The 12,248-nt window shown below is 46.0% G+C and overlaps 1 protein-coding gene across 2 annotated transcripts in view; it reads right to left on the bottom strand.

Annotated features, from left to right (window-relative positions):
- The window catches only part of ACOT7 (acyl-CoA thioesterase 7), a 119,412-nt gene extending 107,867 nt beyond the window's left edge, over window positions 1-11,545 (bottom strand). Inside the window, exon 1 of one of the 2 annotated variants that reach the window (XM_004425527.2) lies at window positions 11,388-11,545. In XM_004425527.2, coding sequence (XP_004425584.2) covers window positions 11,388-11,545 — 158 coding nt within the window. The remainder of the gene's footprint in view (window positions 1-11,387) is intronic. The other variant, XM_087446906.1, reaches the window with a different exon arrangement.
- Window positions 11,546-12,248: the final 703 nt, after the last annotated feature.

Below are 12,248 nucleotides of genomic sequence, written 5' to 3'. Positions count from 1 at the left end.
CCATGCTGAGGCGCCGTCTCACATACAGCAACTAGAAGGATGTGCAACTATGACATACAACTATCTACTAGGGCTTGGAGAAAAAGGGGAAAAAAAAAAGGAGGAGGATTGGCAATAGCTGTTAGCTTAGGGCCAGTCTTTCTCAGCAAAAAAAAAAAAAGAGGAGGATTGGCATGGATGTTAGCTCAGCGCTGATCTTCCTCACACACACACTAAAAAAACAAAGAACACAATGAGATAAAAAAAATAACCTAGAAACCATAAAAAATAGAGCTGACATGGAGAACAGAATTAGTGATTTAGAAGACAGAAATATAGAAATGCTTCAGGTGGAGGAGGAGAGAGAACTAAGATTTTTAAAAAATGAAAAAATTCTTCAAGAAATATCTGACTCCATTAGGAAAAGCAACATAAGGATTATAGGTATCCAGAGGGAGAAGAGAGGGAGAAAGGAGCAGAGAGCTTGTTCAAAAAAATAATAGCTGAGAACTTCCCAAATCTGGGGAACTGGACTTAAAAGTACATGAAGCCAACACAACTCCTAATTACATCACTGAAAAAAGACCTTCTCCAAGGCATATAATATTAAAACTGGCAAAAGTCAATGACAAAGAAAAAATATTAAGGGCAGCAAGGTAGAAGAAAATAACCTACAAAGGTACCTCTATCAGGCTTTAAGCGGATTTCTCAGCAGAAAACTTACAGGCTAGGAGAGAATGGACTGATATATTCAAAATACTGAAAGACAAAAACTTTCAGCCAAGAATACTCTATCCAGTGAGACTATCCTTCAGATATGATGGAGAAATAAAAGCTTTCCCAGATAAACAAAAGCTGAGGGAGTTCATCTCCACTAGGCCTGCCTTACAAGAAACATTGAAAGGAGTCCTCCATCTGAAACTTAAAAGCAAAGGTTTACAAAACCTTTAGCAAGGAGATAAACATTGTCAGAAAATTTCAGGTCTATATCAGAATAAGTTAGTAAACACTTAATTATAACACAAAAGATAAAGGGAAGGAAAGCATCAAAAATAACTATAAACACTTCAATTTAGTCACAAACTCACAACACAAAAAAGAACAATTTGTGACAACAATAACTGAGAAGCGGAAGAGGAAAGGGATGGAACCTGCTTAGGATAATGGAGAAAAGAGGCTGTCAGAAAATGGACTATCTCATCTATGAGATCTTTTATACAAACCTCATGGTAACCACTAAACAAAAAATCAGAGCAGAGCCACAAATCATAAATAAAGAGAAAACCACCAAACTTAAATGGCAGTCAGAAATACAAGGAAAGAGAAACAATGGAAATATAGAACAACCAGAAAACATGAGATAAAATGGCAGTATTAAGCCCTCATATATCAATAATCACTCTAAATATAAATGGATTGAATTCTCCAATCAAAAGACACAGAGTGGCTGGATGGATTAAAAACAAGACCCAAAAATATGCTGCCTCCAGGAAACACATCTCAGCTCTAAAGACAAACAAAGGCTCAGAGTGAAGGGATGGAAGACGATACTCCAAGCAAATGGCAAGCAAAAGAAAGAAGGTGTTGCCATACTTACATCAGACAAAGCAGACTTCAAGATAAAAAACACCATGAGAGACAAAGAGGGGCAGTATATAATGATAAAAGGGACATTCCACCAAGAGGACATAACACTTAATGAATATATATGCACCTAACACAGGAGCACCAAATTATATAAACCAACTATTAACAGACCTAAAGGGAGAAATTGACAGCAACACAATAATAGTAGGGGACCTCAACACTCCACTTACATCAATAGATAGATCATCCAGACAGAAAGTGAACAAGGAAACAGTGGCCTTAAATGAAATACTAGACCAGATGAACTTAATAGATATATATAAAACATTCCATCCAAAAACAGCAGAATATACATTCTTCTTAAGTGCACATGGAACATTCTCAAAGATAGATCATATGTTGGGAAACAAGGCAAGGCTCAACAAATTTAAGAAGATTGAAATCAGATCAAGCATCTTTTCTGACCACAATGCTATGAAACTAGAAATCAACTATAAGAAAAAAGCTGGGAAAATCACAAATATGTGGAGACTAAACAACATGTTGGGCCGGCTCCGTGGCTTAGCGGTTAAGTGCGCGCGCTCTGATGCTGGCGGCCCGGGTTCGGATCCCGGGCACGCCCCAAGGCACCACTTCTCCGTCCAACCCGAGGCCGAGTCCCACGTACAGCAACTAGAAGGATGTGAACCTATGACATACAACTATCTACTGGGGCTTTGGGGGGAAAAAATGAATAAATAAAATCTTTAAAAAAAAAAATAAATAAACAACATGTTACTGAACAACCACAGGATAAATGAAGAAATCAAAGGAGAAATCAAAAAATACCTGGAGACAAATGAAAATGAAAACACAACATACCAACTCTTATGGAATGCAGCAAAAGCAGTGCGAAGAGGGAAATTTATAGCAATTCTACAGGCCCACCTCAACAAACAAGAAAAATCTCAAAAAGTAATCTTTTTTTTTTTCCTGAGGAAGATTCACCCTGAGCTAACACCCATTGCCAATCTTTCTCCTTTTGCTCGAGGAAGATTCGTCCTGAGCTAACATCTGTGCCAATATTCCTCTATTTTGCACATGAGTCACCACCACAGCATGGCCACCAACGAGTGGTGTATGTGCGTGCCTGGGAACCAACCCCCGGCCGCCAAAGCAGAGCACGCAGAACTTAACCACTAGGGCACAGGCTGGCCCTCAAATGAGTAATCTTAAACTACACCTAACAGAACTAGAAAAAGAAGAACAAAGCCCAAAGTCAGCAAAAGGAGGGAAATAATAAAAATTAGAGCAGAAATAAATGAAATAGAGACTAAAAAACAATAGAAAGGATCAATGAAACTAAGAGCTGGTTCTTTGAGAAGATAAACAAAACTGACAAATCCTTAGCCAGACTTACTAAGAAAAAAAGAGAGAAGCCTCAAATAAATAAAATTAAAAATGAAAGAGGAGAAAGTATAATGGATACCACAGAAATACAAAGGATTATAAGAGAGTACTATGAAAAACTATATGCCAACAAATTGGATAACCTAGAAGAAATTGATAAATTCTTAGACTCATACAACCTTCCAAAACTGAATCAAGAAGAAATAGAGAATCTTAATAGACCAATCACAAGTAAAGAGATGGAAACAGTAATTAAAAACTCCCAAAAAACAAAGCTCAGGACCAGATGGCTTCTCTGGAAAATTCTACCAAACATTCAAATAATATCTATCCTTAATATCTATCCTTCTCAAATTATTCCAAAAAACTGAAGAAGACGGAACACTTTCTAAGTCATTCTATGAGGCCAATATCACCCTGATACCAAAACCAGACAACTACAACACAAAGAAGGAAAATTACAGGCCAATATTGCTGATGAACATACATGCAAAAATCCTCAACAAAATATTGGCAAATCGAATACAGCAATACATTAAAAGGATCATACACCACAATCAAGTGGGATTTATACCAGGGATGTAGGCATGGTTCAACATCCACAAATCAATCAATGTGAAACACCATTAACAGAATGAGGAATAAAAATCACATGATCATCTCAATAGATGCAGAGAAAGCACTTGACAAGATCCAACATCCATTTACGATAAAAACTCTCAATAAAATGGGTATAGAAGGAAAGTATCTCAACATAATAAAGGCCATATATGGCAACCTACAGCCAACATCATACTTAACAGTGAAAAACTGAAAGCCATCCCTCTGAGAATAGGAACAAAACAAGGGTGCCCACTCGCACCACTCCCATTCAACATAATACTGGAGGTTTTGGCCACAGCCAAGTATGCAAGAAAAAGAAATAAAAGGTATCCAGGGGCCAGTCCGGTGGCGCAAGCGGTTAGGTGCGCACACTCTGCTGCAGCAGCCTGGGGTTTGCCGGTTCGGATCCTGGGCATGCACCAACGTACTGCTTGGCAAGCCATGCTGTGGCAGCATCCCATATAAAGTGAAGAAAGATGGGAACGGATGTTAGCCCAGGGCCAGTCTTCCTCAGCAAAAAAAGAGGAGGATTGGAAGATGTTAGCACAGCACTGATCTCCTCACAAAAAAAAAAGGTATCCAAATAAGAAAGGAAGAAGTAAAACTCTTTGCTGTTTGTGGACGACATGATTCTATACATAGAAAACCCTAAAGAATCCACCAGAAAACTATTAGAAGTAATCAACAACTACAGCGAAGTTGCAGGGTACAAAATGAACTTACAAAAATCAGTTGCATTTCTATACTCTAATAATGAACTAGCAGAAAGAGAAGTCAAGAATACAATCCCATTTACAACGGCGACAAAAAGAATAAAATATCTAGGAATAAACTTGACCATGGAGATGAAAGACTTATACACTGAAAACTATAAGACACTATTGAAAGAAATCGAAGAAGACATAAAGAAATGGAGATATTCCAGGCTCATGGATTGGAAGAATAAACATAGTTAAAATGTCCATAATACCTAAAGCAATCTACAGATTCAATGCAATTCCAATCAGAATCTCAATGACGTTCTTCACGGAAATAGAACAAAGAATCCTAAAATTTATATGGAACAATAAAAGACCACAAATTGCCAAAGCAATCCTGAGAAAAAAAGAACAAAGCTGGAGGCATCACAATCCCTGACTTCAAAATATACTACAAAGCTCTAGTAATCAAAACAGCATGATACTGGCACAAAAACAGACACACAGATGAATGGGAGAGAATTGAAAGCCCAGAAATAAAACCACACATCTACGAACATCTAAGCTTTGACAAAGGTGACAAAGGAGCCAAGAACATACAATGGAGAAAGGAAAGTGTCTTCAATAAATGGTGTTGGGAAAATTGGACAGCCATGTGCAAAAGAATGAAAGTAGACCATTATCTTACACCATACACAAAAATTAACTCAAAATGGATTAAAGACTTGAATTCAAGACCTGAAATCATAAAACTCCTAGAAGAAAATACAGGCAGTACACTCTTTGACATCAGTCTTAGCAGCATCTTTTCAAATATCATGTCTACTCAGGCAAGGGAAACAAAAGAAAAAATAAACAAATGGGACTACATTAGACTAAAAAGCTTCTGCAAGGCAAAGGAAACCATGAACAAAATGAAAAGACAACGCACCAACTGGGAGAAAATATTTGCAAATCATATATCCGACAAGGGGTTAATTTCCAAAATATATAAAGAACCCACACAACTCAACAACAAAAAAACAAACAACCCAATCAAAAAATGGGCAGAGGATATGAACAGACATTTTTCCAAAGAAGATATACAGATGGCCAACAGGCACATGAAAAGATGTTCAACATCACTAATCATTAGGGAAATGCAAATCAAAACCACAATGAGGGGCCGGTCCGGTGGCGCAAGCGGTTAAGTGCGCGCACTCCGCTCTGGTGGCCCGAGGTTGCCGGTTCGGATCCCAGGCGCGCATCGATGCACCGCTTGGCGAGCCATGCTGTGGCGGCGTCCCATATAAAGTAGAAGAAGATGGGCATGGATGTTAGCTCAGGGCCAGTCTTCCTCAGAAAAAAAAAAGGAGGGTTGGCATCAGATGTTAGCTCAGGGCTGATCTTCCTCAAAAAAAAAAAAAAAAAACCTACAATGAGATATCACCTTACACCCATCAGAAGAGCTATAACTAACAAGACAAAAAAATAACAAATGTTGGAGAGGATGTGGAGAAAAGGGAACCCTCATACACTGCCAGTGGGAGTGCAAACTGGTGCAGCCACTATGGAAAACAGTATGGAGATTTCTCAAAAAATTAAAAATAGAAATACCATACGATCCAGCTATCCCACTACTGGGTATTTATCCAAAGAACATGAAATCAACAATACAAAGAGATCTATGCACCCCTATGTTCACTGCAGCATTATTCACAATAGCCAAGATGTGGAAGCAACCCAAGTGCCCATCAACTGATGAATGGACAAAGAAGATGTGGTAATACAAGATATTGTATATATATACAATGGAATACTATTCAGCCATAAAAAAGACAAAATTGTCCCATTTGCAACAACATGGATGGACCTGGAGGGTATTATGTTACGTGAAATAAGCCAGACAGAGAAAGACAAACACCATACGATTTCACTCATATATGGGAGATAAACAACCGCATGGATAAAAAGAATAGATTAGTGATTACCAGAGGGGTAGGAGGTTGGGGGGTGGGTAAAAGGGGTAAAGGGGCACATATGTATGGTGACAGATAAAAATTAGACTATTGGTGGTGAGCACGATGCAGTCTACACAGAAACTGATATATAATGATGTACACCTGAAATTACACAATGTTATAAACCAATATGATGTCAATAATTTTTTAAAATAAAATAGGCACATTTTATTGTATGTTCATTATACCTCACTAAAGTTGATTTTTAAAAAACATAACTACAATACAATTATCTCACCTTAAAAAAAAACTAGAAATTCCAGTGACTATTCAAGTTTTCCCAAGTATCTCATAAACGGTTTAAAATCTGCATTTTGTTTATTTTTTACTGAAGTATAATTTGCTTGTAGAAAATCTGCAGTTGTAACAAGTTTCCTCAGTTATTCAGACATAGGTAGTCTATGGGTAGGGTGACCATATAATTTATCTCCCTCCCCAGGACTCCTCTGAGAGTGGAAGAAAGTGGACCCGGAGGCACACAGTGCAGTCACCCCGTCCAGGCCTCACCTAGAGAAGCCCCGCCCCACAGGAGAAAGCAATTTCTGGCCTGACGGAAAGTGGGGAGCTGGTCCGTTGTGGTGCCAAGTCGAGGGCGATGCCAGACTGCCTGGCCCACTTAGAGGGGAGGTTGGACAGTAGGTGAGCATAGCCTTCCCAACCACAGGCTCTCTTGGCTGCAAAGACTATGTCTTCACCCAGGGCCCCCACATCCCAGCAGGAAGGGAGCCAGCTGTGTGTTGTTTTATGGAACATTCCAGAACACTAGCTCTGAGTGTGGCTTCTATAAGTCAGATTCTATGTTTTCATTAATTACACCGTAAACCCAAAGACAGAGCTCCAAGGGAAAAAAATTCCAACCCCATAACATACTAAAATTCAGGCCCACTCCACTAACATTTGTTGGCATATCTACTAGATGCCAGGCACTTCCTAGGCACTCATGGTACAGCAGTGAGCAAAGCAATCCCTGACCTCCAGACACTTCCTAACAGATTTGCATCTAAAAGCACGGCAAGCTAAAGAAAACCTTGTAGACCTCACACACCTACCTACAAACAAAGGATTCCAAGGTTATCTGCCCTGGACACGTCCACGCCAAGGTCCACCTCCACTAGCTCAGCTCTTTGGGAGCTGACTGCAGTCCCCAGAGAGCTTCTGAGCTTCCCTTAGGAAATCTTTCCCCCAGAGGCCTACCATGAATACCAGTTTGTTAAATTCCTCTACATACTGCACTGTCCCATAAGGTAGCTCCTAGTCCAGGAGGCTATCTACATTTACATTTAAAAAAAATTAAAATGAATGCAATTAAAAATTCAGTTCCAGGGCCGGCCCCGTGGCTTAGCGGTTAGGTGCTCGCGTTCCGCTGCTGGCGACCCGGGTTCGGATCCCGGGCGCGCACCGACGCACCGCTTCTCCGGCCATGCTGAGGCCGTGTCCCACATACAGCAACTAGAAAGATGTGCAGCTATGACATACAACTATCTACTGGGGCTTTGGGGGAAAAAATAAATAAATAAATAAAATTATTAAAAAAAAAAAAAAATTCAGTTCCTCCGCGTCTGGCCACATTTCAAGCACTCAATGGCCACTTGTAGCTAGTGGCTACCATATTGGACAGCGCAGACATGGAGCATTTCCATCACTGCGGAAAGTTCTAGTGGACAGCGCTGCTCCACATCATACTCCCCGACAACCTATTACGTGACATGTCCTTCAACTTTATTTCGACAAACAGTCAGGGAGCTTCTCCTAGGGGCCCACACTGATACCATGATTAAGCCTCACAACAGAATATAAACCTAAGCTTGGGTGAGCAGTAGAAAAACCCCAACAACGGAGACAACTGGCAGGGAATAATCCACCAGTCATCTTCAGCTCTCTCGTCCAGTCAAGGTCCAAGGCCGATCTTGGCCGAGTCTTTAACCTCTGGGGGCCTCTAAGGGTTCTTCCGGGTCTGACATTCTAGAACTCCGAGTCTAACAAGAAAAAAAGTAATTTGCTACAAAGCATTAATTAACATTACTCAAAATAAACCAAAGGACAAATGCTCTTCTGCGGCTTTAAATGCTGTCACAGAGCCTGCATCTGTAGGGCTGTTTCAAAAGGAGAGGACAGCGCCCCCGACTGGCCTGGGTTGTCCAAAGTTCAGGCTCTCTGGGGTAAACGGTTCCCTTTGAGAGCTCCCGTTTATAAGTGTCCGGCACTGTCAAAGGTTTCCATCCTCACAGCAACCCTGAAACAGGCACTATTATTATCCCCAACTCACAGATCAGAGAACTGAGGCCCAGCGAGGTGAAGGACCATGCCGGAAGCCACACACCTGCAAGAGGCAGAGCTGGGATTTGAACCCAGGCCGTCGGCCTCTTGAGCCTGTGTTCCACTTTTCAGACAAAAAGGGCTTGCTTTACTTACAATGTGCCAGCCATTCTGCCAGGCACTAGATGTGCTTTCTTTTCTTTAACACTCAGAACAACCCATAAGAAAATGGGGGCACAGAAAGGTTACCCAGCTAACACGGGCAGCAGCCAAATTCACACCCAGGCCTTGGACTGCAGAGTCGGCTCTAACCACTGCCCTCCACAACCTTTAGAGCCCCTATCCCTTCAATATCTCCTTCCCAGCCAAGAGCACGTGACCACTCTTTATTGTCTAGGATGACGTGGGTTTGGGCACCCACTCCCTGCTGGACTGTGAACCCTCTAAAGCAGGGACCTACTTTTCCAGGTTGGTGTCCCTCCCTCACGGCGCTTTGGTCCTTGGAGTCGTCCAGTGAAATTTGTTAAATTCACGGGCTTGGCTGTCCTAGGCCAGGAAGCTCCTCTTTCAACAGAGGGTGTGGGCTCAGATGTCCTTAAAGGGCTCCCCACCCTGGTGTGTCCACTCTCCAGTGTCCTGGGGGTTCTCTGGGCCAAGCCCTTGTGACCACGGCCCTCATCACCACATCCCCCCCACCTTGGCAGTTGTGCTGGGCACCTGAGGCTAACCTCAGCTAGGTATCCTGCCCAAGCACCCCACGACCAAGGTGGCCACTCAGAGATATCGCGCAATTGTGAATATGCAAGAGGCAGCCCGGGAAGCAGGGTGAGTAACAAAATGCACACACACAGGCTTGTACACACATGGACATGTCTAAAGCTATCCAAAAATCTACTAAATGTTAGAGGCTGGTTTTATAAAAGATAATACGTATAAACTGGCTATTCATCATCCTTATGAAACAAATAAAAGCCCAGCCTGGGCCAACCCCGTGGCTTAGCAGTTGAGTGCGCGCGCTCCACTACTAGCGGCCCGGGTTTGGATCCTGGGCGCGCACCGACGCACCGCTTTTCCGGCCATGCTGAGGCCGCATCCCACATACAGCAACGGGAAGGATGTGCAACTGTGACGTGCAGCTATCTGCTGGGGCTTTGGGGAGGGAAAGGAGGAGGATTGGCAATAGATGTTAGCTCAGAGCCGGTCTTCCTCAGCAAAAAAAGAGGAGGATTAGCATGGATGTTAGCTCAGGGCTGATCTTCCTCACAAAAAAAAAAAAAGAAAGAAAAAGCCCAGCCTTCCTCCAGTAGACTGAAATCAGTATGTTCTTTTTAGGGGAGAGTGCAGTGGAAAGAACACGGGCCTGGAGACAGAAGACCTGGCGGGGGATGCCCCCTGTGCTTTCGGCTGGATGACCTTACAGAGGCAATGGGTCTCCCAGAACCTCAATTTCCTCCTCCACCAGCACGAGTGGTGGAAATCCCTGTAGTCCTCCCTTCCAAGGAAGTTGGGCAAACCAAATGAGACGAGAGATGTACAAGCCCTTTGCAAATGATGAACCCCAAGGTCACCCAGCCAAGAGGAGGCAGAGCCTGAACCAAAGACCTGACTCAAGGCCCATGTGTCTCCAAATATCAATTCCTTCTATTATTTTTGCCCCAGGATCTTGAAGTGGGTGGGGCCCAGACAGCCACACAGCCAATAACAAAGCAAATGGAGTAAGGCTCCCCCAAAGATTTCTTCTCCCAAGAAAAGTCAAAACTGACCTTGAGGTCAGGAAAGGACTTTGACTAGGTCAGAAACGGGGGTGAGGTCAGGGAACCCCCTTGATCCAGCACTTCCTGAATGCCCAGCCTTTGTCCAGAAATGTCAACATCCACAGGAAACTAACCTGGCTTGGACCCAAGGTCAACGTGATGCCCGACCACCAAATTTGTGGAACTCGTCCCCAAACAAGAAGCAGCTCTCACTCTTCTTGGTGCATCACGCAGGACAGGCCCTGTTGCAGGCCCCAGCGCCTGTGCGGCCTTCCCAGACTTCTTTTCTTTACTTAGCTCATGTTCAAATACCAGCGTGCCTGCTTCCGGTTCTGCCCAAGGTAATGGAGAGTAACCTTGAGGCTGCCCTTCCCTCTCCTGTGGGAAATGAGCCAGCTCACATCTCCCGCTTCCTCTGGGGGCCTCTATCTACCCCAGTGCCTGTGGAGGAAGGCAGGGGTTGTTCACTGTGAAGAACAACCCTTTGCCCCCATTGTTTAAGATGCTTCCAGGCTCAATGGACCAATCCCTCTTCTTAGCAGTAAACTGTTAGAGGGGAAAGGTATTTTCTGTTCCTCCTGTTAACACCCAGCTCCCCACAGAAACCGAAGCAGTGCAGCGAAGGGACTGGATATCTGCAGCCCCCGCCCACTCGGGCACCTATGAATGGGCTTGCCGGGCTCCGGCCGCCGCCCAGCGAGCTGGTTACCTGCGCCCCACCTCTCGAGGGATCCGGTGGACTTTGCACCACCGCCGGATAACGACCTCTAATCAGGGGGCTCAGCGGAACCTGGGCTGGGATTCCGGCGTGCTCGGGCGCCGGGCAGGGCGGAGCTGAGCAGGGCAGGGGGCGGGGACGGCTGCGCTCCGACCCCCGCCCGAGGAAGGGCGCGGCGCCGATTCCTTGGGCAAACGGCCTGCGCGACCACGGCGCCGCCCCCAGGATCCGCCGGAGGCCGGCGAGGAGGCGCGCGGAGAGGCCGCGGCTCTGCGACACCAGAGGAGCATCCGGCCGTGGCCAGGGCCGGGCGCGGGGAGGGGGAGGGGGAGGGCGCGGAGGGGCGTGGGGCAGGCCTGGGCGGTGACCCAGCATCCTTGGCCGTGCCGCGCGACCCTCTTACCGGCAGATCTGGATGGCGGACGGGGTCTCGGCAGCGGGGCCAGACATGCTGGCGGCGGCGGTGGGCGGCTGAAGGAGAGCGCAAGTGTCTGGCAGGCCGGGCGCGGAATGAATGAGCCTGGGCGGCGCCATGGAGGGGGAGGGCGGAGGCGGGGCCATGGCGCCGGCGGCGAATCGAACGCGGCCTCCTGCGCAGGCCCCGCCCCCGCCCCGCCCCCTGGGCCGCGGCCGGCTCTCCCCGCCGCTGCCTCTGGCGGCGCGGCGGGGCCGGGGCTGGGCACCGCTTCCAGAAGGTTCGGCGGCGGTTGGGCGGCGCCGGGCTGGGTGGCCGCGTGTGTCAGCTTCGCCCCAAGTGGCGAATGTTCGTGTGCGGTGTTCCTGCGCCCGCGCCCGGCAGTTGGCGGGTCTCACGGCGCGCCCACGAGGCGCTGCGGCCGGCGGGCGGTGGGAAAGGCCTGCAGGAGTCCGCGTCGGGGTCGCTTCTAAAATCAGCCCTGAGGGGAAACTGCAGGCGGTTTCCCGTAAACGAGCATTCATTCATGGCGGAGCTGCTGTTTCGTGTTCGCTGGGAGGCACGTGGGTGCACAAAACGGGGAACCACGAGCGGTCAGGCCGCAGCAAGTGCCTCTGCGGCAGCAGCACACAACTGCCGAGTTGAGCTGGAAAGAAGAGAGGAACGGAGGTCTGTCTACACTGCCCGCTGCAAACTGCGTCGGGGTTATTCCCAAGATCTCCTGGGATCGCTGAGCGTTTGCCTGGGGGTGCACGTGATGCAGTGAGGAGCCCTAAGGATGCTGATCTGTTCCATTGCATACGATATGCCCCGCACTGGAGTCCAGGCCAGGTCGGGGTCACAAAATCT

The sequence above is a fragment of the Ceratotherium simum genome, chromosome 22 (assembly GCF_057802395.1).
Source record: "Ceratotherium simum simum isolate JZ-2026a chromosome 22, ASM5780239v1, whole genome shotgun sequence".
Classification (NCBI taxonomy): domain Eukaryota; kingdom Metazoa; phylum Chordata; class Mammalia; order Perissodactyla; family Rhinocerotidae; genus Ceratotherium; species Ceratotherium simum.
This window is presented reverse-complemented; position numbering and strand designations above follow the sequence as displayed.